Source organism: Podarcis gaigeae, assembly GCF_964106915.1.
Source record: "Podarcis gaigeae genome assembly, chromosome: 7".
In the NCBI taxonomy this organism is placed as follows: Eukaryota; Metazoa; Chordata; class Lepidosauria; order Squamata; family Lacertidae; genus Podarcis; species Podarcis gaigeae.
Genome location: NC_139683.1, coordinates 61,287,316 through 61,315,053, shown reverse-complemented (window position 1 = coordinate 61,315,053; position 27,738 = coordinate 61,287,316). Strand labels below are relative to the sequence as shown.

General features: G+C 41.1%; 2 protein-coding genes across 5 annotated transcripts in view; one reads left to right on the top strand and one right to left on the bottom strand.

Moving 5' to 3' along the window:
* ATXN1 (ataxin 1) overlaps positions 1-27,738 on the top strand; it is a 305,212-nt gene that overhangs the window by 6,530 nt on the left and 270,944 nt on the right. The window lies entirely within an intron of this gene.
* Positions 8,088-15,999, bottom strand: STMND1 (stathmin domain containing 1). 3 transcript variants are annotated; one of them, XR_014566305.1, is made up of 5 exons: positions 15,645-15,994; positions 13,921-14,056; positions 11,232-11,383; positions 9,821-9,999; positions 8,330-8,455 (listed from the first exon to the last, which is right to left on the bottom strand). XR_014566305.1 is itself a non-coding variant. In XM_083747439.1 (4 exons), exons 1-4 carry the CDS (start codon positions 15,792-15,794, stop codon positions 8,186-8,188), a joined length of 708 nt encoding a protein of 235 aa, XP_083603565.1. In that variant the 5' UTR covers positions 15,795-15,999; the 3' UTR covers positions 8,088-8,185. The 3 variants fall into 3 exon arrangements, 2 of the variants coding, with proteins under 2 accessions (XP_083603565.1, XP_083603566.1); XM_083747439.1 differs by lacking the exon at positions 9,821-9,999 and having other exon boundaries at positions 8,088-8,455; positions 15,645-15,999; XM_083747440.1 differs by having other exon boundaries at positions 8,088-9,999.

Genomic DNA, 27,738 nt, shown 5'->3' with positions numbered 1-27,738 from the left:
TGATTTGATTTTGAAGGAAATTACAAAAACGTATTAGGAGATATTTCGACTGCCTACAGGGTCTCCACAGGGTTTAGTCCGGCACTGTATTTCTGATATTTGAAATGAAGATGGAGCTATCAGAAAGCTTTCAGTTCACATGCTGGGATAAAAACAAACACATTAAATAATCTGTTTTTCTATTAAAAACAATTTTGGCTCCTGAGAGCTGCATTTTTGATGTGATTTCAACAAGGCTTGGAATTGTGCGCTCTTAGAAAATGCTTTATTAGCTAATGGTTGCACTCTGAGCAAAGTTTTCTTAATGAAATACTTGAAATAGGCATACCTTATATGGGGTATCATTTGACTTCCTACTGGAAAACCCTAAATACTCTTACATCTCTTGCCATAGTGCTTATCATGTATTGCTGATTGTATAATGTGCCTGTCTCCCTTTTTGACGACCTTTTCTGGGTCCTGAGTATGCTAAGAGTGAAGTACTCCAGAAAATACATTGCATGCTTCAGGAGCAGACCGTAGTATCACCAAGACTAGTTTTATTCCGAGAGAGATTCCTTCAGGCCTAAGGAAAACAGATCCGCTCTGTCACAGCCAAGATTGAGATAGTAAGCGTAACATGATAATGCACAGATGTTCTTCTTGGCATTTTACATGACAAAAATAAAGACAGTGCCTGCTATAGAGACTTTAAAGTCGTCCGAAATGATATGCTATCAAGGTAGTAAACATAAAGAGTATAGCTCATGGGCACCTGTTGATAATTGGACAAGTTTAACACTGATATATGACAGCAAATTTAATTTGAAAGCTATTTAGAGCTGAGCACACATGGAATCCCTAACAGGTGTGAGCACTTTGATATTTTTGTACAAAGAGAAGCATAGTAAAATGTAGAAAACTTCACTGAGTTATGTCCTAATTATGCAGCCTTATCTTATACACGTTTATTTGAAATTAAGTTCTATTAAGTTCAATGGGGTGTGCTATCACATATGTGCACTTAGGGCTGCAGCTTTAGGCTACAGTCTTATGCACACTTACATGAGAATAAGACCTGTGTACATGACAATACTCTTTTCTTGTTGATTTCTATTCTTTTAATCTACAATTTCACTTGTGAAACTGAATTCGGAAATAGGATACAGCCATTAATAAATCAGCAGGAATAAACTGAACAAAGGCAACTGTATACTAGATGGTGTTTATTTATTGATGGCATCTTTGCGAATACTAGATTTTAGGAATGAACTGGAGTCTACTTAGTTCTCAAGTGTGCCATTTGGATTTTGTGACAACTGAATTTACACTTTATTGTCCTTCAGCCTTCTTTCTTTATAAACTTACAAGGAATTATGGTGCTTCAATATTTAATACAAGCAAAAGTTACAGATTATAATGCAAGGGGTGAATTATTTAAGAAGGTTTGACTATTGGAAGAAATAATGAGTATCCTCTTCTGAACCGAATACTAGAATTATTGGCTGAAAGGAGAGAGTAGCCATGTAATTAATGGAGTTTTCATAGATGAGGTTTAAAAGGGCTCTTGCTTTAGTTTGGTTTGTAATGCAAATGTGCTAGAAAGTGCTTTACTTTAAATCTCAGTTCAACTATGAACCCAGTGGGAGATCTTAGGCAAGTCATTAGCACTATTCCAGCTATGCACATAGGCTCCATCAGCACAATTGGGAAATGCTGAGTAGGCAGGATGCCTGATTGTATAATAAGCAGAGCTTGCATGCATTCAGTTTGTATGAGTATAGGCTCTTTTGCACAGAAAGTGCATAGGAGGCAAGCTAGGGCCCAGAGTGGGTGCAATCCTGCTCTCCTCCCTGCCCCAATGTGTGTTCAGAAGAATGACTGAACAGCTCTCTCCCCCACCTCAAATCACCCTTTGCCATGTGGGCATTATAATATCAGCATACAGTGTTGTGGTATTGTAAGGACTTGTTTTGTGTGTGATAATGAATATAACATGCCAGGAGCACTGAAGAGAAATGTTATATAAGCACCAAGTACAATATTTTTCAAAGTATTGAATCCAGAAATCCTGTGAGTGGAACTCCACTCACTGAATGTTATAGAAGGGACAGGGAGAGGTGAATTTCCCCAATTTCTACCACCACCTCTGAAAATCTGCTCCAGAGGGTTGTTATTATAATTATTATTGTTTATTAAATTATGCCACCCTTCATCCAAAGATGTCCACAACATAAAATTACGAGTAAGAACACAAAATACATAACAAAAAACTAACAAAGTAAGACCAATAACCTCCCTCCTACAAACACATTTCAAAAGCCATAGTTGTTTAATCAGCCCAAGGCCTGGTTACAGAGAAATGTTTTGGCATTCCAATGTAAAAGTATTTAATGAAGGCACCGGGCAAGCATCCCTGGGGAGAGCATTCCACAAACGGAGAGCCACCGCAGAAAAGGCCTGTTCGTTTGTTGCCACCTTCTGGACCTCTGGGAGAGGGGACACACGAAGAAGGCCTCAGATGATAATTGCAAGGTCTGGGTTGGTTCATATATGGAGGAGCGGTCTTTAATGGTTGGAGAACACATGAAGTTGAGGATTGAACAGCATGAGAAATGAGACAGTACAGGCTGCAGAGGTCATGGGCAAAAACTGCCCCACTGTTCTGTGAATAGCAACCTCTAAACCCAAGCTCTTATGAATAAATAAGAACAATTAGGGGTTGTGTCTGACTCTTTATTCAGAGTTGACCCATTGAAATTCATGAATGTAAGTTAGTACTGTCAATAATAATAATAATAATAATAATAATAATAATAATAATGCAGAAACAATAGGCACACCACTGGAACAGAATAAAACCCAATTTGACCAATATGGTAAAGGGCCCAGGAAAATTTAAAAAGCCTTTGTGTGATGCCAAAAATACCTTTGAGCAGGTACTAAGTGGGCCTCTGGGGAGGGAAGCATTTCAAAGGTCCTATGCCATAATTGATAAAATATATTTCATTGGCTGCTACTTAGTTGGGAACACCTGAAGAAGGCAGGTTTGTGCATGAGAAGCACTCCTTCAGGCACACCAGTCCAAAGCCACATGTAGCTTTGAAGGTAAACCCCATACTTTGAATCTTGTTTGGAAAAGGGAGTCAGTATGGTTGTTGAAGCTGTGAGACATATTCCTGTTGATGAATTTCATTTCGTAGGCTCGAAGCAATATTTTGATGAAGTTTTGAGAAGCCTTCAACGGCAGCCCTACATAATACAATAGTAGTAGCCTAGTCTGGCTTATGGATATTTGTGGACAGATTATCTCTGTCTTAGAGGGGTTGTAGCTTGACACACCGGTCTCAGCTGATGGAGGGCACTTTGTACACAGATACATGCCAGTAGTTGCTTTAGTGACCAAGATGGCTCTATCCCCTCTTCTGGTATGTAAACAAGTGCAACTCTTGCCTAAAACAGGCCAAACATTAGTTACCCAGGCATATAAATTTCTTTAGCAGAAGTATGACAAGAGGTCCTCTGCGTTCAGCTTCTACTATCCCCATGCTCTGGTAATATGTTGCCCCTTTCCCTGCTACAGTGCTGATTAAAACCCAGGAACACCCCTTTTAGCCACCAAAATAACGTTTTGAAGCATTATTGTGGTTTGACAGAGTCGGAAAAGGATATGTTGCAGTGTAGACTGGTGTGGTGGCTTATATTTCAAACATAGTAGCTAGACTTGGAGCTGGAAATGTGCAGGCCTGTCTCCAGCATTCTGCAGTTGTCTGGCAAGAGCATGTTGTTATGGCAGCTGTTGGAAAATGTTATGTCACAGTGCCCTCTTTCCCTCTGTTCAGGATTAGATATTGTGCTTTTTAAATGCACGTTGTGTAGCTAATAAAAGCTTGTCCTGCATCACAAGCACATTGAAAGGATTGCTAGACTGAACACTTGAGTAGGACAGATCCTGATGCTCAGATGTGATTTGTGTGGCTTACACAAGGTTCTCAGTCTTCATTTTTCTTCCACCTGAACTTCAAAACTGCCCTACTCATTCTATTTTTTTATTAAAAAACTATTCCCTTCCCAAGCAAGGGACCATGTTGGCTTTTAGCTGGAATCATACTGACCTTCCAAGATTGGTTCCTAAAGGCCCCATGCTTTAGCAATATGGGGCAGTAATTGTAACTAAGTATGGATGCAACCGAAGGCACCGAAGGCACAGTAATCTAATGTCTTCCTTTCTAGACCAGTGTTCTGCCTGAGCTTTAACACCACAAGGTTAGTTGGTTATCACTTGTTGATAGGAATGTAGACTATTTCAAGCATTCTTGTACGTCTATTTTTAAGTCAGGCTGGAAATCCATATTTTGGAATTAGTGCAGACTAGAAATGCACAGATTGTAGGAGTCCTGCCTTATCTGCCAAACAAAATGTGCAATATGCAAGACATAACTTAGCTACTTTTCAAGTATAAAGCTTTTGTTGGACTGCTGCTTTAAAAGCACCAGCAAATAAACTCTAACTGAAATCTGATGCAGGTACTGAAGCCTGGCTTGAATGTGTCCTTGGACTCTTATAATACCTCTCAGTTGCCTGAATCAAGGATAGAGAAGGGGTGTGAATGTGTGTAGAAACCAGACTGCTATAGAAAGGTAAAATTTACCCACAGTTCTTGGTTTGCTTTTCCCTCCGGCCCTGCAAATCACTGGGATGTATCTCCTGGAAGGTCACCTGGATGGCAATGTGGCCTTGGTCTGTGAAAGGTTCCGCACGCCTACTTTCAACCATAGATTCCCCTCCCCTGGTAGCTATTTCAGAATGCAGTGTAATGATGGTGAAACAACTACTTTTGCTTAGTTAGTTTATAATTTAGAAGCATTAGGTGCATGATAAATCTGTCTAATGACATCACAAATTGAAGGTGTAATACGTTATAATAGCATGAAAGAACAAGAAACTCACTTCGGGAGATCTGTTAACCATAGCGGCATAAAGAATATATCAGAAACAGACAAACTCATCTGTTCCTCTGTTGCTTAGTCACAAGGGGTGTCTGCAGGGATTGGCTCTGTGATGGTCACCTTATTCTTAAGCATGGGTAGGCAAACTAAGGCCCGGGGGCCGGATCCAGCCCAATCGCCTTCTAAATCCCGCCTGTGGACGGTCCGGGAATCAGCATGTTTTTACATGAGTAGAATGTGCCCTTTTATTTCAAATGAATCTCTGGGTTATTTGTAGGGCCTGCCTGGTGTTTTTACGTGAGCAGAATGTGTGCTTTTATTTAAAATGCATCTCTGGGTTATTTGTGGGGCATAGGAATTTCTTCTTTTTTTTCTCTCCCCCCAAAATATAGTCTGCCCCCCCCCAAAGTCTGAGGGACATGGGACTAGCCCCCTGCTGAAAAAGTTTGCTGACCCCCATTTTTAAGGCTGGGGGATTCAGGACTCTGGTGATGCATCTTGATCCTAACTCACCAATACCTACTTCTGACCAGCAATCTCGGTAGTGCAGTGGGCAAAGAAGCAAGGATCCTGGTTTGAATTCCATTGTACCTGAACTAGGTGTGGGTTTTGGTTTCTCTCAGTTTCTAATTCTTCCAATCTTAAATTCTGTTCTCCATATTGGAAATTTGTTTTTATAAGCTGTCCTGAAAATTTGGGACGCAGGTGGCGCTGTGGGTAAATCCTCAGCACCTAGGGCTTGCCGATCGCATGGTCGGCGGTTCGAATCCCTGCAGCGGGGTGAGCTCCCGTCAAACAGTCCCAGCTCCTGCCCACCTAGCAGTTCGAAAGCACCCCTAAAGTGCAAGTAGATAAATAGGTACCGCTTTATAGCGGGAAGGTAAACGGCGTTTCCGTGTGCTGTGCTGGTGCTGGCTCACCAGAGCAGCAATGTCACACTGGCCACGTGACCCGGAAGTGTCTCCGGACAGCGCTGGCCTCTAGAGTGAGATGGGCGCACAACCCTAGAGTCGGACACGACTGGCCCCTACGGGCAGGGGTATCTTTACCTTTACCTTTACCTGAAAATTTAGCAGCATGTTCGTGCAAATTTCTCCTTTTTTCCAATGTATTTCCCACTAATACATTACATTGTTGTATGTCAAGAACCTGCTGCTTCCATACATTGATTGGACTCCATTTCCCACCAGCCCCAGACAGCAGATTAGGGATGATGGTAATTGTAGTCCAGGAACATCTGGAGGGCCACAGGATCCCCATTGTGTTGCGTGCTATTTTCGTTGATGAAGCTGCTCTTCAGCTCATTATAAGTGTTTTTGGACACATTGCTCTGTTAGAGAACTGCATGGCAAGATTTAAAGTTGCACAAATTTCAAAGGACGGTTGTGATTTGTCTCTCAGCCCTAATCTGAACATACCTTTTGATCCTATACATTTTTCACAGCATCAGGCCACATTATGCTGGTGGGTCACTGGCAGGAGTCAGAAATGGGTGTCAGTATGTGTCAGTAACAGTTATAAACCATATAAGCTGCCCAGAGTGGCTGGAGCAACCCAGTGAGATGGGTAGGCTACAAATAATAAATTATTATTATTATATTTGTTTCGTTGAAGGATCTGGCGGCCCAATAATTAGTTATGTGGCAGTGGGGGGCAAGATCAGAGATTCATATCCAAGCACCTTTAGATAGAAAAAGAACCCTCTTGCTTTTTATCCAGCACTCACAAAAACCTGAAACTAATCCTTCAAAAATGTTGAGCTTCAAGACAGTGCAATGTGAGTATGGAATGTTATGTAGGAGGTTTTGCCAACCTAGTGCCCCCCAGTGTCCGGGGTTGATGGAAATGGTAGTCAAAAACATCTGGAGGGACCAGGTTGGTGCAGGCTGTTACTGCATCTACTCCCTGACATCTTTGGTGCTCCAGTTTTGACTTGAGTGTAAGCTTTTCAGTGCTGACGCTCACCAGGGCTCCATCTACTGTTCTCTGCAATAAACTGCATGAACACTCACGGAAGTTTCCTTTTCTTTCACTGTGCCACTTTTGCTTCCTTCTACCACCTCCTGACGATCCCAGATTGCCGATGCAAGGTGTGAAATTGCATGGCTGTTTTGGGCTAACATGTTTGCATGTATTTATTGCTTGAGAGATTTATTTCTGAAGCATAAAAGTTACAAAACATTCACAAGTCCGTCAGCATTATTTTTCAGGAAAATGTTAAGGGTGTAACATGTTTGCATTTTAAGTAATATCCATGGTGTAATGGGGATGTTTCAGGTAGTGGGGACGGACACACACACACACCCATGTCAAAAAACAACACAATTCTGGTATTGTGAAAGGAACAAATCTCCCAATTTCAGCAAACCATGACTGGTCCTGGCACTGCTGACAGCAGCACATCTTTATTTAGCAGTGTATGCTGGACATGCTATCCTGGATACTACAGATGTTCACCTCCCACTCCCTTGTAGAAGCAAGGCTGCATCAAGAAGGACAATAAGGGGGTAGAGAGGCCTGTGTCCTCCTAGGCATTGCCCTTGCTGGATCAACACTACTGGCTTGCCTGCTTTCACGTTGAATTCTAGAACGTTCAATCTGGGAACAGCCAACTGTTGGATAGCTTCTGTTAATGTAGCCACCAGTGGACATGAAGTAAGGCTGATTATGCTAATAATGGAGCTAACAGTTATGTACAAATGGGAAAGACTGCTCTATCGGTTCATTTCGCTGTCTCTCCTCCGGGGGTCCCAGCAAATTTATCTTTTTAAAATCTAAATTGTTTAACTGATGTTTCGGCACATAGTTCATTGGTGGCCCTAGTGCTAACACTGCAACAATACAATTATTTCTGACTGAGTGGACATACGTAGGATTGCACTGTTTATCCCTCCTTATATCAATACCTCAGTGATTAGGATGGCAAAGTTTTCTTTTGCTCTAAAGTGGAAACAGTCAATAATGAGACCATTTTAAAGGTCTATTTCAAGTTTGTTATTCTTCTTCATGAATTCTGAATATTTATTCACTTACAAACTGTATCAATTGCTTCGTATTTGAAAATAATAAACAATCCTGCTAGAATGAGTTACATCATATTCTTATTTGTCTGTGGGGAAAGAAATTGAAAATATCCTATCAAATTAAACCATAATCAAATGTTTTCATTTGGTTTTTAGTACATTTATTTTAATGCAGGTGAAAACCTAGAGATTTAACTTCCATAGCTCAAATATCTTTGAAAGAAATTGTACTGTTTAAAATGCTTCATTTACCATATTATAAGTGACATCTGACTCCACCATACTGAAACCTTCAAAATTGTCCTTTACATTATCATCCCAATCTTCTTTCTCTATCCAGCTTCCTGAACCCAGATTTAAGGAAAGCAACTGAAAAGTATTAGAAGTTTTTTCAACTTCAGAAGCTAAACAGTCTATGTCACTCCCTGTAGTTCTGCTTTCATGGGAGGTTAGTGGTGATGGTCTGTCAGTCAGCAATTCCTTTTTCAGTTGCTCTTCTCTTGTCTGAAAAGAGACGCCTCTTTAAATGGGGTAGGGATACAACATTTGTAGAGACATGCATACGCATAGGCTAGCACCACAAACAAATTCTTAATGTGAATATACTTAACATGTGGAGGGGAGAGATGGCTATTGCAAAGGTAGGCCCTGCCCTTACCTCAATGTGCTCATCATTGCTTTTAGCACAGAGCTTGCAGGCATACAATTTATAGAAACAGAGATATGAAAGCTAGGAGGTAAATGGCACCTTAAACCTAGGTTATGGGCGCCACAAAGGAGTGTTTACTAGGCGCACTTTTTCATAACCAGAATACAAAGCGGAAAATGAATGAACTGCAGCAAAAATATTATGTTCATTTTTCACATGGTCTAGTCCTCATCTGACGACTGCAAAAACAAAGCCATACTTCCCGTGCCCGCTCCCCTAATAGTCTTATGAGGGTCCCTTTTCTAGTCAGAGTGGCTGGAAGTGGGGAGGCAGAAAAAGGTTGTCCTTTTCTTACAGCAGTGGCAATTTTAATCTGAAATCTTAGGCTCAGTACTGCGCCTAGAGCTCAGAAACTGCTAGCGTTAATGAAATTCCTTGTCACAAAACGTGCCTAGAACAATCGGAGTTTCAAACGCTGTTTATAGGTGCATAGACCCTGTATATATAATCCAGGACCCTTTATTTTGAAGGGTGCATGGAGACAGCCTATGTGCATAGAACTTGTATGCATGCATGCTCAGCATGAAAAAAACCACTTTGAATATGTGAAGGTCATGGTCAACCATAGCAATATTGATTTCCCCAACCCCATGCATGAGTTTTACCCACGTTAAGACTATCTGAGTAAGACAGATGTTAGAAGCTGTTGACCTTCCTGTCAGAGTTACAGCTCTATCAGTGCAGTTGTACCTTGGTTTTCGAACAGAATGTGTGTAGGAGCGTCCTGCAGCCAATCGGAAGCTGCAGAAGTTGCACTGCTTGTTTGGCTTCTGAGGCAAAGTTCGCAAACCGGAACACCTACTTCCAGGTTTGCGACGTTCGAGTTCCAAGTTGTTCGTGAATTAAGCTGTTCGAAAGCCAATTTATGACTGTACATTGCATGCTGAAGCAGGAACAACAAAAAGCCTTGTGGCACCTTAATGACCTAACACTTACTGTGGCACTACATTTTGGGACTAGAGTCTATTTCACTGGATGCATGTTGAATTTAATCAGATCATAGGATGGAAGGAAGGCAGGAAGGCAGAAAATTTCAAAGTTGTTTTAGCCTCTGTCAGTAAACTTGTTTAGAAACACCTCGTCCAGTAAGAGCCAAGTTCAGTAGTAACATGGGGAACAGAAGCTTTCCTAATTCAAAGATACGTTGTGATGTTACATACATTATTGATTGTTAGGTATTCAGATACTAGAATGATGTAGTCAGATTAGTGGATTCTTCTCTTTTCAACACATGGCTTGTTTTCAGAGTCCTCTATTGTTAAATTATGTGCTTCCTTTTGATTTCGAGCTTTTCCAGTTTGGCTGGTGGTTTCTTTGGTGGATTTCCTGTATCTATCAACTGTAGAAATAGTAAAATTTTATGTATGTCCGTGAAGGAAGTCTTGTTTTTCAAAGGGGAATTACTTTATTCTACTCTGTGCATGCATGTGAATAAATTAAATCACAGTATTTGAAATAATGTTGAAAAGAACCGAACAAATAGAAAGAGAAATAATGAAAATCTATTTTAACACATTACAATATACTTCAGAGTAGTCATGCATAGTTACTTAATTGTGTTTAGGTTACTTTTGTACATACAGTTTTCAGAGTCCTGCTAATGTTATCTCCGATGTTAGGATTTAACTTGTTTGCTACTATTTTTGAATCTTATATTCCATCTGTTGCATTTTTTCAGTTCATGTCAACTTTATACAGAGTGTTTCTTTTGTCAATGAAAGCTAATTTGGATTAAAATGCCAAACAGAAAAAATATACCCTAATACCTCAAGTGCCATGTTTCCTCACATGAACCAACTGGACCCTGCATTCTTCATCTTAGGTCCCTCACTGTGTGCCCTCTTCAAGGGAGGTGCAGAGGGTGGCAACATGAGAACAAGCCTTCTCAGTGGTGGCTCCCCGGTTGTGGAATGCTCTCCTCAGAGAGGCACACCTGGTGCCTTCACTATCTGTTTTTAGGTGCTGAGTAAAAACATTTTTATTCACTCATGTTTCTGGAATTTAGTTCTCTGCATATTTTAGGGGCATGGGGTTGAGTTGGATTTGTATATTTGTTGTATTTTAGGTTGCTTTAATTCTTGTTTTATATTTATTTTCTCATCTTGTGTCTTTTGCAAGTCAATTTGAGTTCATTTTTTGAAAAGAAAAAACTGACTAATCATTACAAGAAGCCCCGTTTGAGGGTGTTTTGGGAAGGAGTTTTGGATATAAGGGGCAGCAAAGATTAGGAGACCTTCAGAAATAAATTGATTGAAATAAATATAATAAATGTATTTATTTATGTAGAGATTTTTTATACCAACCTTCACCAGAGATAGTCACAGGGATGTTTACTATAATAATATAATATAATATAATATAATATAATATAATATAATATAATATAATATAATATAATATAATATAATATAATATAATAATATAAATTTCTCATACATGACATAAACAGCTTAATTAAATCAATTCTCAATTCCACAAGAAAGAGCCATTGCAGGAGTAACCCATAGTTCACTGCAGAAATATCAGCTCAGACTGGAAAGTGTATTTCTGTTAGTTTTGACATTTACTTACTGTGGCATCATCTGCTGCTTTGTTATTAGAGTTTGCACTTGAGGTCTTGATTATTCCTTGCATCCGAAGCTCCTCCAATATGTCTGATGATGTCTGTCTTTCTCTTTCTGTTAAGCTCACTGGTTTCTTGGAAAGTCCACCTCTATGTATGTCTTCACAAACATAAATGGTAAATTATTAATTTTTTTGATATGACGGCAGTTTTTTAAATTAGGTTTTTTATTTTTAGAATCATAATAAAAAGCAACACAAGGGCATTTCTTTAAACGTCATTGTTAAGTTTCAGTCCTCTGAATTAATTCATATTTTTGTTTTATAAGGTCCATAATATGAAAAACAGGGGAGTCAAGCTGGGGGAGGGGAGAATTGTGCACGATAACCTAAATCTGCTAAAGCAAAATACTGAACGCAGTATCTTCTCTGGAAATCGTTCATTAGGTGAGTGTTCGTATAATGAGTTGACAATTTCCATTGATTCGCATGGGAAAATTTCAAATGCGTCCCCAACCATGGAATGTTGACCCTCAAAAGCCAAAATACCCTTGGGAAAATCCAGAAAAAATGCTCTCTGATTTGTCTAATCATTTCCCTCCTCCATTCCTGCCCTCACCACCAACCAGTGAAAGGCAAGCGAGAAAGTAAAAAATGCTCTCTGTTCAGATAGCTGAATCTATGGTATGTATGGTGAGTTTTGAGTACTAATTCCTCATTTCAGATAAGTGAATTTTCGCATAGTGAAGTGGGAACTGCATGTATCTAGAAACTTTAGCGCAACTCTGTTATAACAGTAAAAAGTCAGCATCATTCACACCATCTTCAACCAGCCAAAAATATTTAGCCTGCACATGGTATTCAATTTCTGTGGACTCATATTCTATCTATAGATCCTCTTAAACTATTTATAGTTTATCTTGGCTTCCTTTGAAATGGGCTTCTATTAAATTTAAGCAAGAGGAAAATCTGCCATACTTTGAATCAGCTTCCATTTTCCTGCTTCTAGTACCCCTTGTTATATCTGAACACAAGAAGAGCGCTCTTTGCTGAGTCAGATCAGCAGACCTAGTCTAGCATCCTGTTCTCACATTGGTCAATCAGATGCCTATTAGGTTCTACAGACAAGACATGATTATAAACATAATTGTTATCCTAAGTTCCTGTCCTGGGTCCCATTCCAATCAGCATGGTTTGTACGGCAAAACATCTCAGGATATGATGTTATGCCATAGACCTTGGTTCAAATGGGAATGTGTTCAGCCTGCTGCATATTTCAACTAGTGCCCACATCACTGTTCCTTGACTGATTTCTTTTCAGTCCCCCCCATTGTTCCTCTTTCTGAATTTTTCAGTTTATACACAAACTGTTCATCTCAGCAATACTGACAGCTAGGCACTCCCAATTGTTTCCAGTGGTCATTTCAATAAGCATGCTGGAATAGGAACACATGCTTTCATGCAAAAGGTCCCAAGTTCAAACCATGGTTTCTCCAAGTAAGGCTGGGAAAGACTCTACACTAAAACCCTGGGGAGCTCAGGACTGGCCCTACTGTTGGGCACAATGAGGAAAGCACTTCAGAAGGCTGTTGGGTAGTAGCAGCAGCCCTTTACAGTTCTTCCCATGTCTCTCAGCCATTTCCCTCTGTTGCCACATGGCCTTTCCTGGGGCCTCTGGTGTGGTGAAAGACACTATCATATTGGTTTCTATACATGAAAATGGGAAAGGGGACCATCTTGTCCTTTGTCTCGGGCAGCACAGTTTCTTGGTCTGACCCTGGGGAGAGCCACAACCAATCAGTGTTGACAGTACTAAGCTAGATAGAGTCTAGACCAATGGTCTGAATTGGTAGAAGGCAGCTTTCAGTGTTCATAATCATATCCATGAGCAGCTCCTTGCTACAGTGGGCTGTACAGTAGTACCTCGTTTTGTGACTGGGATTCATTCCGGAGCCCCAGTCACTGGCTGAAAAGGACACTGGACAAAGCACCACATCTGTGCATGGAGCGGTTTGCGCTTCTGTGCATGCACAAAGCATGATTTAGCGCTTCTGTACATGCGTGAGCGGCGCACCCGGAAGTAGCCCATTCCGGTACTTCCGGGTTTGCCGTGGATGTTCAACGGAACGGGTGCTCGACAAGGCGGACGCTAGACAAGGTACCACTGTATATGCATGAAGAGTGCGAGCAAAAAGAAGTAAACCAGAAAGAAAATAAACAGATGAAACATCTAGGCAAGAACTGGCCTTTTTAAAAAATCAGTGGACACAATGCATATGTGCACTGAACATAAAGGTAAAGGGACCCCTGACCGTTGAGTCCAGTCGCGGACGACTGGGGTTGCGGCACTCATCTCGCTTTACTGGCCGAGGGAGCTGGCGTTTGTCTGCAGACAGCTTCTGGGTCATGTGGCCAGCATGACTAAGCTGCTTCTGGCGAACCAGAGCAGCGTACGGAAACACCGTTTACCTTCCCACCGGAGTGGTACCTATTTATCTACTTGCACTTTTTGGTGTGCTTTCGAACTGCTAGGTTAACAGGAGTAGGGACCAAGCAATGGGAGCTCACCCCATCACGGGGATTCGAACCACCGACCTTCTGATCGGCAAGCCCTAGGCTCTGTGGCTTTTAGCCATTCTCTACCTGCTACTGAACATAAAACACTGCTTTATGTTATTCAAATGCTAGTAATTCACACCTGTATTTTGTTCATTAGCTGGTGGTAACTTTCCTGTACCGCTGTCTGGCAGCCTTCCTTCACTTGAATAATCTTCAGCACCTGACCCACCTTGGGAGACAGTGTTAACTGTTCCAGTAAGTGGATCATTTTCAGCCTGGGGAAAAATTGATATTAGCATTTATTTGCACAAAATTTATACAGTATAGAACAAACTCCAGTTGTTGAGTTTACTGGTGTTCTTTGCTCAATTGTTTAAGTCTATTCTGTTTTCCTGAAGCTTGCCACGGAGGGAGAGAAGGGCTGAGGAAGATTAGCGCCCCCTGCCCTGGTATGACAGTGGTGATAGTTGTAAAAGTAATCAAGGTTGTTGTAAACTTGGCTGCTTCACTGCAGCCCCCGTTCACTAATCCTGGCCTGCTTTGCATCTCATCACCCTTGGTTTGCTTGCACTGCAAACGTGCATCGCACTGGATAGCAGAGCATTGTCTCTGACCATATATTGCAGCTAAATTAAATGTGCTGATGCAGCAGTAGATTCTTCCAAGCCACACAGGCAAACCCAGCTCCTATTGACATAGGTTTTGCTCGTTAGTCTTGCCATTGCTGCACTGCTGCCTTTTTTTTTTTTTGCAGAGACCTGCACAAATTTGTACAGTGATTACATGCAACGCTGCATAACAGTCCATTGCTCTGTCCCCACATTCCCCTCAGTAGGAAAAATAAGAAAAGACCAAGTTGGGGGAGGGGATGCAGGAAAATACTGGAAGTAAAGGAGGCTAGAAAAATGGATCACCATGCCTAACACATGATAGCAACCATGATCATGGTTACAGGGTTCATTTCTCCAAAATCAGTTTTTGTTACATTAACTAGGAACTTTTATCCCTTTTACATCCTGCATTTGTGCTTCCCATAGCATCTGTTTAGTCACTGGGGGAAACTGAATCCTAGAATAGACAGGCCTTTGGTCTGTTCCAATGGAGCACTTCTCATGTTCTTATGTTAAACATAACTTCCTGTAGCACCTGCATTGTGTTCTATACATTTTCAGCACAGGTGATTCAAATCAGCTGTGTTGGGTAAATCCATTTTAATTCAGTGTTGATCAGTGCTGTAATTGGCAGCACTGGGCTTCAGCCTGCACCGTGAGAGAGAATAGAGGCAAACCAATCTCTCTTCTACTGCTGATGCAGGAGAGGTGTTTGTTTACTATCATTGTTTGAGACATTTAATGTATAAAGCAATCGTGTGACTTAACAAGATATACTGCAAACAGGTAGCATCAATTTAAAAGCTGAAGAAAAAAATCAAGTACAACACCAAAATTTCCTAAAGTGCTAATCTAGCAATGCAACAAAAAGGACAAATCCTACCCAACCCCAATAAAAAGATGAGTGGCACAGTAAAGGGATAAATGGGTGGGGGGGCCACCATTGTAAAAGCCCATTTTCATGTTGCCACCTCTGCACGTGAGATGAGGCACGTGGGAAAGGGCCTCTGATGAAGACTGAAGTCAGGGCCTGGACTTGTTCATGTGGGTAGAGGTGGTCCTTGAGATTTTGCTGCCTCCTACAGGAGTCCATTTGCTTCCATTGTGCTACACTGTATGTGTAAATAAGGCAGACATTGTAGAGATACCACCATTCTCTAGTGATCTCCCGTCTAAAGGAAGCAAAGCGTGGCAACACTGATCTTGGAAAGTAACCATTTGTAGAAGTAGAGAAATCTAAGCAACATATTACCTGCTTTTTGACTTCTCTGCTCTGATGTGGATTATTGGATGATGGTTCCTTGACAGTTGCCCTGCTGGAAGTGCTGCAACCCATGTTGTGACAAGTGCTTCTTTGGAAGCAGAACAGTGAGCTCAGCCTCCTGTTTTTCACAGAAACCATCACTATGGACTTAAGCTGTTGCCAAGGCCTGTTGCTACAATAAATCACGCCCAGCAAAGTGCTTTTGTCTAGCGTTTAGCACACTGTAGCACTCTGCACTTAGCCTGGGTGACCCTGCCTAAGCATGGACAATTGCCTCAGGTCAGATGTGAACAGCGGAAAGGCAGCAAGAAATATTGGTAGATTCTTCCCAGTTATGGAGGGAAGGAACATTTTTACGCTGACCCTTTTCCTGCATCAGCTTGCATCCCGTTCCTTTGCTGTAGCTGCAGAATAATGGTAACAACATTTTTAAGAACGATGGAAAGTCCATCAAGAGAGTGCAGCTGTCTAGGTTTCCATTGGTATAAAACATCAGAGACAGAAACCCTAAATACATGAGGGGATTAGACAACAACAACTGCTAGGGAAGCTTTTTAAAATGCATGTGTGTAAACCAGTTCTTACAATGAGTTTCACATAGCACCCTCCTTTGCTAATTGTTCTCCATACATTAAAAAAAGAAAAGAAAACTCAATTTCTTGCTCCAGTCATGCAAAACATGAAATTACAGAAAAGGAAAGGAAAATCATATAAAATTGCTTCCCCAATACATTAGTTTTCTTGAAGTGTAATGTTTTTACAAGCTAGCTGTTTGTTGACTTGAAGTGGCTGGCAGTTATCCCCTAAGTATGATCAGTTAGCTGCTGTTTGGCCTGAGACTATTATTTCCCCGATTTTCATGTTGGGTGTCCATGTGAAAATGAGGACAGGACTCCTACAGAGGTGGTTTTAGGGTAGCTAAACCGATTCCCCTGCTCTGGGTGCTTCACAGCAGGGGGAGTCACAACAATATGTGGGAGGCCACTGATTTCTCATCCCTGTGGCAGAACATAACAGTGCTTTGTATGGGAGAGTGTGCAGATCTCCTGCTGGCTGCAAGCACATGTCTTCATCTGAAATCTAAAAGATACTATGTTCCTGTAAGCCCTGTTGCTATGGAAAATACCAGAGTTTTATTGAGAACTCTCTGCCTAACCTTAAACCAGCCCAGAGATTCAGAACTACCAAAAGAAGAATGTTACCCAAGCTGATCTCAGAATAGCAGAATGCTGGGAAAATAAAACAAGGGCTAAATTCATACCAATAGACCATTCTCCACCACCCCACACACAATTATTTCCAGGAAGAAAGGATTTATTGCATGCATTAAGGGGTTCTAGTATTGTGGGGAATAGTAATAGTTCTTTTGCAGTAGCCAAAGACTAGGAGGGTGTGTTGCTCATGGATAATCAGTGACATGAACATCCTATCTATCTGTGATACTGAGATATGAATACAGACTTTTTTTTGCTAGGCCTTTTCTGATTATTTTAATGTCTGCATACATAATAAAAGCCAGCAGAGGGCAACAGTATCTCGTTGGAAAATAATAACAAGAATTGCACTGCAATTATGTTAACAATTGCACTACTGTGCTGTTTATGTCACATAGTAATTTTGCCCATTATATTGGAATAAGCGTAATATTAAAAAGAGGGTTGGGTAACCCTGATGCCATGTATTGGGTTTTTAAAATGCATAAATAATACATCTGATTGAATGCTTAAAAATACATTTAAGCACATCCCCATTCAGATAGAAATGTGCAGTTTCATCTTCCAAGATATCAACAGATATTCACTAGCAGAGAACTATGACAAAAGCTTTGTGGTTTCTAAAACACAATTTGAGCTCCCATTCATGTCAAGTACAGGCAAATGTTTGCTGGTGAATTTCTAACAGATTCAGGGTACTTTATGAAACTGGAATGTAAATCTCTTATAAAAGTTACTCTCTTTTGTTCGTCAGGGTGAGCCTCTGATGCTAATGGCAACTTTCTTAAGTCACCTCTTAGCTTTGGATGCTTCATAAAACTCTAGGGCTGATGGGAATCTAGACTCAGGGCTACCATGATGAAATGACACCCCAGATTAAGAGCAGCTTCAGCATTGTCTCAATTTCTATAATTTTTGAACATGTTGGTTTTTTATTCCCCATGGGAACCCATTTCATGACTTAGTTGTGTTCTTTACAGGCAGGTGTTATCCGTGTCATATAAAATAATCAGTTTGTAAATCTGTATTTATTCATATTTTGACAAGTGGTAGAAACATGGATATTCAGCCAAGCATTGGACTAAAGTGGCGCCTCTTGCTTGGCAGATGTATTTATCTTTCTAGCATATTGACTAGTTTTATATTAAGTTGTATTTAAATGAATCATTGTGTTACTGTAGGTTGATGTTTTTTCCCTCTCTGGGATTGTGTGAACCACGAAGAGCAGGTTGTAAATAATTTATATAAACATAAATAATATATAAGCAGTTAAAAACCAAATTGTTTATTCAAAGTTCCTAGAATCTTTTTCAATTTTAAGAACAAGTGAAATGTCATATCAAGCTCCTGGACGTTGCCCCAACATTGAGTTGACCAGTATAAATACTACTACTCTTTTAGAGAAGACGAACTGGGCCTCCCCCCCCCCCCCAATTTCTGCTGTTGGATTAAACTCAATTTGAGCGTCTCTGGCTGTTGCCTGGGTTGCATGCTCCTAATCTGGTCCTGGTGAAGAATTTGCATTGTCTCTGGCTAATTCATCCTGGGATTGGGTCATTGTTTGGTGTCAACTGGAGATTAAGAGTTCCACATGCAAGACTGTCCCATACTCCCATAGTAATTAGATACAATGGGATTACTATGACAAGTTTTTATTATTATTAATTAATCACAATACATACAACATTTATGTTCTAGATCAGTGATTCCCAATTGGGGGCTTGCTTAGCACACCCAGTTGGTCTGCGGGACCATTCACATAACAACATCCACCATATATTTATCAAAATTTTCAAAAGTAGGGGATCCATGGCTTGGCTTTTGAAAAATGGGGTCTGCAGTACTTAGCTAATTGGGAACCCCTGCTCTAGATAGTTTTTTAGCTAGGTCCCTGCACAATAATAAGATTTAAAATTTGCTATTAAAGCTCTTTCAAAACATAAGAGTTGTCATTAGGAAAGTTTTCTCATACAGCACCCATTCCACTACCAAAAGCCTTGTTCTTAATGTGCTGCAACAGGCAAATCCAATCATTGTCTTGTACTTGCAAAAGATGTTTCACAACCCCTAGCTGCTGTTGCTTCTTCTTCTTCTTCTTCTTCTTCTTCTTCTTCTTCTTCTTCTTCTTTGGCGATCACTTGTAGCTGAGTAAAATTGTCTTCCAAAACAGGGTTTTAGCAGTGAGTCCGTAAGTGACTGTGGAGACCAGTTCTGGATCCGCACATCCTTCCACAGTGGGGACATAGGTTTCCAGGCGGGAGTTGATCATGGTGAGGGTTTGCCAAGCGTGCCTTCCTCTTAGCATGTTTCTCCCTGTCGTCCTAGCAAACCATGGCTATTATTACAGCAGGTGACAGTTAAGCTTCTGTGCTAGTGCACAACAAGGCCTATTTTCGATCGTCTTGCACTAAACACATTGGATCTCAACCAAAGGGTTACCTCCCACTAAGCCATTTGCAGGGTAGACACATTGAAGTCAGTTTGACTTAATTTTGCCATGGCCAATGGGTCTACTTTGAAGATGCCTTAGTGGATACAAATCATAAAGTCAGTTTTCTGCACTCCCAATTGTTGAATGGCTTCTGTTTGTCTCATGGAACAGTCATTTGTTATTACTGGAGATGTTTCTTGTATGAGTTTAGCTTTCCACTGAGCCATGTAGTGCCTTCTCTGGTAGGATGCCTTGGAGAGGCCCTTCCATCTTAGCCTGAACAACTTGATAGAAATTTAAATGGAATGCAATCCAGCATACATCACCCAAGACTCCCTGGGTATCCCTTATATATTAAAAAAAAATACCTGAAAGCAGAATCTGTTTTTTAAATAAGAGAGACTTCACAACCTTGAAATGGAGCAAAAAATTGAGGCAGCATATAAAGCACTATGGAAACACCAAAATAAAAAGCCTGAAAGGACAAAATATTGAAGGAATAGAGTGCCTTTGTGCACAAATGTGAATTTCAACCAGGGTGAGTAGGCAGGTACAACTGTACAATGCTGTTCTATACATAGAGAGAAGAGAAATCAGTTTGCTTTTCCCCCCTCTGAAAAGCATCCGCCTCTAGCATGGAAGGCGGTGGCTATTTTTAAATCCCACAGCAACATTTCACAGCAACTGCATCTGAAACATGTTTCCAAATGACTGATCAGAGTAGTTGGGGATCAGATAAAAAAAAAAGGAATAGGAGTCTGAATCATCTTGAAATAGGAGACAAAAGAGACTATGCTGAGTAACGGTCAGAAAAAAATCAGATACAACAACACTACAAACACATTAATAAGAGAGAGTTGGGGAACTTCCAGATGGTGCTGATTTAGGGGATCACATGAGCTTTCTAGCATATCTGATCTTTTCAGTAAACAGCTGGTGTCTTAGCAGTACATATAATAGACAGTGCTGACTTCTCAACCAGAATGTTTGGTTTCCAGTGTCTTAAGTGCTATGGCACTGGTAGCCAATGTGCTTTACTGCAGATGGTGGTCTACAGCTCCCATCACCTGCTTCAGCCAATGATCAGGTATGGTGGGAGTTGGACTACAAAATCTAAATGGCACCACACTGGCTATCCCTGTGGTGTCCTGTGTGTAGTAGGTCCTCTGCATAGAGGAGAAATGCTACTGGGTGACAAAGAGAAGGTGTAAGTGCTCAAAAACCACTTTGTGTCTGGCTTCACCCAAAAGGAAAGCACTGGTCAACCTGGTGATAACGGAATAAAGTATCCAAGGAGGGAGCTGCAGTCCGAGATAGGAAAAGAGGTGGCAAAGGAACACCTAGCTACTTTAAATGAATTCAGATTTCTAGGACCTGATAAGCTGCACCCAAGGGCACTAAAGGCGCTTGCAGATGTAATCTCAGAGCCTCTGTGTGTAATCTTGGACAATTCTTGGAGAATAGGTGAGGTCCCTGTGGGTTTGAGGCAGGCAAATGTTGTTGCTATCTTCAGAAGTCAGGGAAAAGAAGACCCAGGTAACTACCAACTAGAAACCAGGAAAGGTCCTCGAACAGATAATTAAATAGTTGGTGTATGAGCACTTAGAAAAGGATGCAGTGGTTACTAAGACCCAGTATGGGTTTCTCAAAAACAAGTCATGCCAGATAGAATTACAAGATTGATGGAACAGGGGAACACCTGGCTTGCTAGTAGTACATGTGAAAAGGATCTAGGGATCCTCATAGACCATGAACTTCACATGAGTCAACAGTGTGATGCAGCAGCAAAAAAGCTAGTGCTATTCTAGGCTGCATCAACAGAAGTATAGTGTCCAAGTCAAGGGAAGCAATCGTATTTAGTATTTAAAAAATAAGTAGAAGCAATGGAATACTGATCTAGATCAGGATCATTTTTGAGGGAGGTTGGAGGGAATTTAACCATTTGCCCTGACATGCCCCTCCTCTCTGCTATTTGCTTTGAAAGAGAAGCTTCAGTTGTTGCCAACGATAACTTCTTACCCAATGCAAAGAGCAGGTACTAGTGCAGTGGCAATGAAGAATCTGGATCAGTATTGTAACAGGGACAAAGGGTTAAGGCTTTCTCTTTACATGACATAGTCCTAATTCAGGGCTCCCTACAGCTACTATTTACAGCTTTGAAAATCACACAATTACTCATTGCATGAATTATGTCACACCTCTCTTTGAAGAACTATATGCTTTATTTTTCTAGTGGAGCTCCTACACTGAAATGTTATAATAAAAATATTTTTATAAAAAATAGTTTCTAAATGTCCACAGAGGATTATTTAAGACTTGAAATGTTTTCAGTCTTCTGAATTACTTCTGTGCTCATGTAATGATAATTTGACTCATGTTTTGTCTACACTACAGATTTTGCAAGTGCACTTATTGGTAAAAAGCAGTGTGTGTGTTCAAGAGAGAAAGAACAGTCTGTTACCATTGCAAATGAAAATAAGTAGAAGGCAAATATGCAGTTTAAATATAAAACCTCTACTTCTTGCATTCCATTTGCTCATTAACAAATAAGTAGTATTTCGATACAATCTGTTAACACACTAATTCTTTTGTAAGCAGAAGAAACTATGTTTCTGAGCTTTTGGTTAGTAACAGAACTGCCAGATCCCCCCACCCCTCGACACCGGCTTTGGACCTTTAACAAACATAGCAGGCAGAAATTCAACAGGTGGTTTCCCAACATGAAATTTCCACCTGCCCACCCCTGATAAGAAGGATTGCATCCTAAAGTAATTGCAAGTGGGGGAAGAAGAGAATTCATACCCACCCACCCCTGAAAAGGAGAAAGCAACTGATGTTAATAACTTCTTATGCCATTTTCATACACAATGCTAAGCCCGTATCTGAGCTCTCATATAATATCTGTACCCACTGAATCACTGCATGTCATATGGCTATGAATATCTCAACCTCTTGCTGAGGAAGTAGCAACCTTAAACCCAGTAGGCAATTCAGCTCAGAACAGACTATGATTCAAGCTTGCATCCACAGTGAAATCTGAAAATACAACTCTAAATACATAATCCATTATTTGAATTGTAAAGCAATACTCTTTGCACCCATCTGAGTCAAGGCACCTTAATCTGGAGGTCATGTACTCTAAGCTTCATTTTAGCCTAGTTATCCCATAAAAATGAACATGTCAATAAAACGATAGATTTTTAAAATGGCTTTCTTTCCCAGGGAACTCTATGAAAATTTTCAGTCTCATCTCTGTTAACCGCTTGCAGGATACTCCCCCCACCCCAACTCTTCTTTCCTTTCAGAAGACAGTTATCCTTTTTACAGATTCTGTTCTGTGTGTACCCAGCTGAAAGCTTATCATGCCAAACAGGAATTAATACAACAGGGCTGCAAACCTTTTGGGCCAGTGGGCCCATTTGGAATTTTCAGAAAGTGCCGTGGTACCAGTCACAAAATGGCTGCCACATCCAAAAGTACAAAAAACAAAAGAAAGGAACACAGTGGTGTGAGCACCAGCTTCCCCATCAATGGGGAAAAAAACACACCAAAACTACATTAGCCACCAGCATACTTGCTCACAGGTAGAAGGTCTTTGTACCTGTCCTTCAACATTCTGTCGCCCCTCCCAAAAATATCACCCTGTGGTCATACCTTGCTCTTCTCTGTTGCTGCTGCTTGTTTTAACGACTTGGGGGCTGGACATGCATAACCTGGTGTTACACACCTTTCCCACTTGTTTCTTCCTTGTTGGAGTGTTCCAAGGGGACAGCAACAATCTTCAGGGTTTTAGGCTGCCATCCTCACCATGTCTTCTCAGAAGCAAGCCCTACTGAATTCAATGGGGTTTACTCCCAAGTAAATGGGATTAGGATGGTAGCTGCTTCACATATATTCACTATCCTGCACCTAAATTGATCTAAATCCCCAAATTACCTCATTAATATGGAAGGGTGGTACAATGGCAAGCCGACTAACTCTATTAATCAACCCCCTGGTTCTAAAACTGAAAGCTGTCAACATGCCATATTCAGGTGCACAGTTTATAAAGGGCTCCTGACATTGAAGTACAGAAAGCTGCACAGTTCCTTTGAAAGATGTGTATTTTAATACTGAATCTGAAAAAGGCTTGGATAAAAATAGCAGCCATGAGTAAATGGCTAAATATGTTTTACTTTAGGGGTGGGGGAGAAGACTCCTACAAGTGATTAAGTAGAAAACCCGCATATAGTATTAATCTGTACTATGATTCATATTAGGCATGTGTTTATAAATATTCATAGTCAGCTCCTACAAATCTGATTAATTGACTCTTCTGACATCACTGCAGCCCTTTTATATAATCCTGGTACATCATACCTCGGCGTTCTACTCATGTCTCTGAATATAATTTTAACACATTTTGCTTTAATTCAGGGCCGATTCTCACTCTACTGAAGGGCATACTGAGATCTATATTATTGGCTTTTTGCAAGCCCCTTCTTTTGCCTTTATGTATGATATTACTTCACATCCCATGTAGAGATAGACTTCTATTGTCTGGTCGTGATGAGATTTTCCTTAGCCCATGGTATTGAGACATCAGACTCAGCCTTAGCTGGGGAGAGTCACTAGCGCTACACTTGCCTGCCTCCAAAACCTAGAACATAGTTTGGAAAACTCATTGAATCCTTTCAACAGAGCAAGTACAAAACTTTCCCCCTTCCATAGCATTTTGGGATAATAAAACATTGTGAGATTATATATTTTACTGAAAAATTTAATCTTTAAAATCAACAGAAGTTTTCAGGTGACTAAGTGCTCATTAGGCTTTGTCATATATATATGCCAAGCCTCATCGAGACCTAGCTGAGACTCACATTCAGGCTCAGAGATCAGTTACATTTCAGATACTGGCTCTGCTTAGAGTGATTCAAGTTACACAATTCCCTGGAGGTGCAGCACTGAAATAATTCAGTACAATAACTAGACTGCAGGGCATTTCTCCAGGACTATTTGGACTATTAGGGACGCAGGTGGCGCTGTGGGTAAAAGCCTCAGCGCCTAGGGCTTGCTGATCGAAAGGTCGGCGGTTCAAATCCCCGCGGCGGGGTGCGCTCCCGCTGCTTGGTCCCAGCGCCTGCCAACCTAGCAGTTCGAAAGCACCCCCGGGTGCAAGTAGATAAATAGGGACCGCTTACTTGCGGGAAGGTAAATGGCGTTTCCGTGTGCTGCGCTGGCTCACCAGATGCAGCTTTGTCACGCTGGCCACGTGACCCGGAAGTGTCTCCGGACAGCGCTGGCCCCTGGCCTCTTAAGTGAGATGGGCGCACCAACCCCAGAGTCTGTCAAGACTGGCCCGTACGGGCAGGGGTACCTTTACCTTTACCTATTTGGGCTTTGCAGAAGCCTTGTAAGCCAGAGAGCCAACACAAGAGTAATTGTTAGTAAAACTGGAAACAAAATTTAGTAAACATGCTGGGTTTATTTTATCCAGCTTTATTTCTAGCCAAACTCCAAACTTGATGTTTGAACATGCTTGAATTTTATTTTCCCGAGTAACTGTACATTAGCGATTAAAATCGCTGATCAAAGACCAGACCATATGTGCTACCCATATTTATTTATCTATGGTTAAACGTACCTTTGTTCTCATTGACATCTGCAGCATAGCAAATTTCTCAGTTCTTGTTTTTGCATAAATTGGTGAAAGCTACACATTTAGTGTAAGATCCTGCTGCCAATAGTAAACGTTAATTTGTAGCCCCGTTTCTGAAAACCCCTCGGGAAATCATTAAATGAACATAACTAGAAACAGAATTGCAAGCCAATAAGGATGCATGCCAGCAGATAATCAAAGAGCCAAACTGATATAGATGATAGATAGATAGATAGATAGATAGATGATAGATGATAGATAGATAGATAGATAGATAGATAGATGATAGATAGATAGATAGATAGATAGATAGATAGATAGATAGATAGACCCATTTTACTCCCCAGAGCATAAGCAACCAGAAAATTCAAATCTCCATTGAGCTGAATAACTGAAAAGGGAAAACAAAAACTGCCTAGTATTTACAACGGATCTTATTTTTGTTCCAAGGACACCCCCAGCGCCTTTTGTCACAAAGTGTTGGTTGTCTTCCCACCCCTTTTCAAAAGTACATAGAGCTGGAAGTGCAACACACTTTCCCATGTCTTTTTTCAGCTCTGTGTCCTTTTCAAGGCTCAGATAGGCAATTTAAAAGAAAATGGGGTGACTTAAGAAGCCAAGAGTGAAAGTTGGGGAGAGAAAATCATGTGGGAAGCATACACAAACAAGTTGGAGCCAGTATAAATGATCCTCTAGAACAGGCTTCCTCAACCTCAGCCCTCCAGATGTTTTTGGCCTACAACTCCCATGATCCCTAGCTAGCAGGACCAGTGGTCAGGGATGATGGGAATTGTAGCCTCAAAACATCTGGAGGGCCGAGGTTGTCGAAGCCTGCTCTAGAAATTACCCCCCCCCCCCGCGCTCAGGGGTTCCCTAACCACCATAAATCACATATTAACTGAGTCATAAAGATTTCCGACCCAGCACGGCCATGGTGCCAAAACTGTGATCCTTATGGATCCTCATAATTTTTACAGGGACTCCTTTAAAGCCACCATAAAAAAACATAAGCCACCACTATGCTCAGAGATGTGTCACATTGTTTGTTGGCACTTTTCCTGGCACCTCATCTAAAAATCACCAAGTTCCACAAGGATCTGTGCCTTGGAGTGATGTTTTTGCAATGCCAGCAATTACTGGATCTGTGATTTTTAACTGGGCAGTCTACCAAGGTTATGTTTAGTTTGGAGATGGTTTGAGGGGGGGCCAGGGGTTCTGTGTGAAAACATGCATGTTCAAGATTATCTGCGTCCATTACTGGCTAAAGCAAATGGTGTGTGTGTATATGTATATGCATGCATACTTCCTTTTCATTTTTAGCTGCTCTTGGGGTTAGAGGTGGGCAATGTCTACAGCACATGCTCAAAATTCCAGGTGTGCCCACAGGCTCAAGACTTTGAAGCGTTGCTGCTGTTCAGTGCAAACAATACTTAGCTAGATGGACCAATTAGCTCAGTAAAATGCAGCTTTCTATGTTCCTACAGTACCTGAGGACGCCCCAATACATTATATCTTATGGCGGCATACTGTTCCCATTTTATTTTCCCAACGCCCCTGTGAGGTAGGTTAGGCTGAGAGAAACTGATTGGTCCAGAGTGGCTTGAGTGCAGATGTGAACTTAGTCAAAGTCCCCCTCTCCAAACACTCCACCACCTCAGTTTTTTTTGCACCCCACTAGGATTTTATAAGCTCTTGTGTGAGGAGTAAATGCTCGCTGGAACAGATGTTGGTTAAAAAATTAATACATTAAAAAAACCACAACACCTTGCAATCCTAGCTTCACTTACCTGTGAGGAAGCCCTTTGTACAGTAGGATTTCATTTCTTAGTAGATGTAGTTAGGATTGAAGCCTTATTCTCCTTTCTCTTCTAAAAGAAATATTCAAAATGCCCTCTGCAAAAGGGACATTTCCAGCAGAAAGAAACATATAGCAGAGGTTTGCTGTGATAAGGATAAATTATATTCACTGTATTTACATCATGTGCCCTCCCTGACCTTCATTTGACAAATTCAGACTCTGAGGCATAGTCAAACTGATTACTTCAATCTGTCAGGGAATGTTACCTTTCAAATGGCACATGCAATTGTTCTGATGGCTGACAAGTCCCATCTCCACTTTTCTGTGTATTAGGACAAAGGCTACAAAACTAAGCTAGAGTTCAAGGCATAGGATAAATGGGCAAATCCCATGTTTCCTGGTATTCAAATACTTGAGAGGTAGCATTGCAACTTACTCTTAACTGTACTTAAGGTAAGGAGCAGCTGAATGGTTCACGTTGTTGTTGTTGTTGTTTAGTCATGTCCGACTCTTTGTGACCCCATGGACCTGAGCACGCCAGGCACTCCTGTCTTCCACTGCCTCCCACAAGTTGGTCAAACTCATGTTAGTAGCTTTGTGACCCCATGGACCTGAGCATGCCAGGCACTCCTCTGTCATCCCCTTCTTCTTGTGCCCTCAATCGTTCCCAACATCAGGCTCTTTTCCAGGGAGTCTTCTCTTCTCATGCGGTGGCCAAAGTATTGGAGCCTCAGCTTCACGATCTGTCCTTCCAGTGAGCACCTGGTTAAAGGTTCATTAAAGACTCAGCACATGGAGAGTGGCACTGAGTGGCACTTTAGAAATATTTAGTAGCCAATATATAGTGATGGGGCACTGAATGCTCCAAATTTGCAGAATGGCAACATTCACATGTGAAAGGCTGAAAGCTAAGAATGCTATTTGAATTGTGCGAATATTCAAAACCTCTCTCATAAATCTGTTAAGCATGCTGAAAGCTGTTAGGAGATCCCACTTTGCTT

What these genes read in the sequence shown, in the direction of transcription:
- STMND1 (XM_083747439.1), bottom strand. Translation starts at nt 15,794, where the DNA reads ATGGTTTCTGTGAAAAACAGGAGGCTGAGCTCACTGTTCTGCTTCCAA. An exon ending in AGCTAATGAACAAAATACAG is followed by an intron (nt 11,384 to 13,920) that starts GTGTGAATTACT and finishes ATGTTTGTGAAG; the next exon opens with ACATACATAGAGGTGGACTT. An exon ending in AAGCAGCAGATGATGCCACA is followed by an intron (nt 8,456 to 11,231) that starts GTAAGTAAATGT and finishes GTCTCTTTTCAG; the next exon opens with ACAAGAGAAGAGCAACTGAA.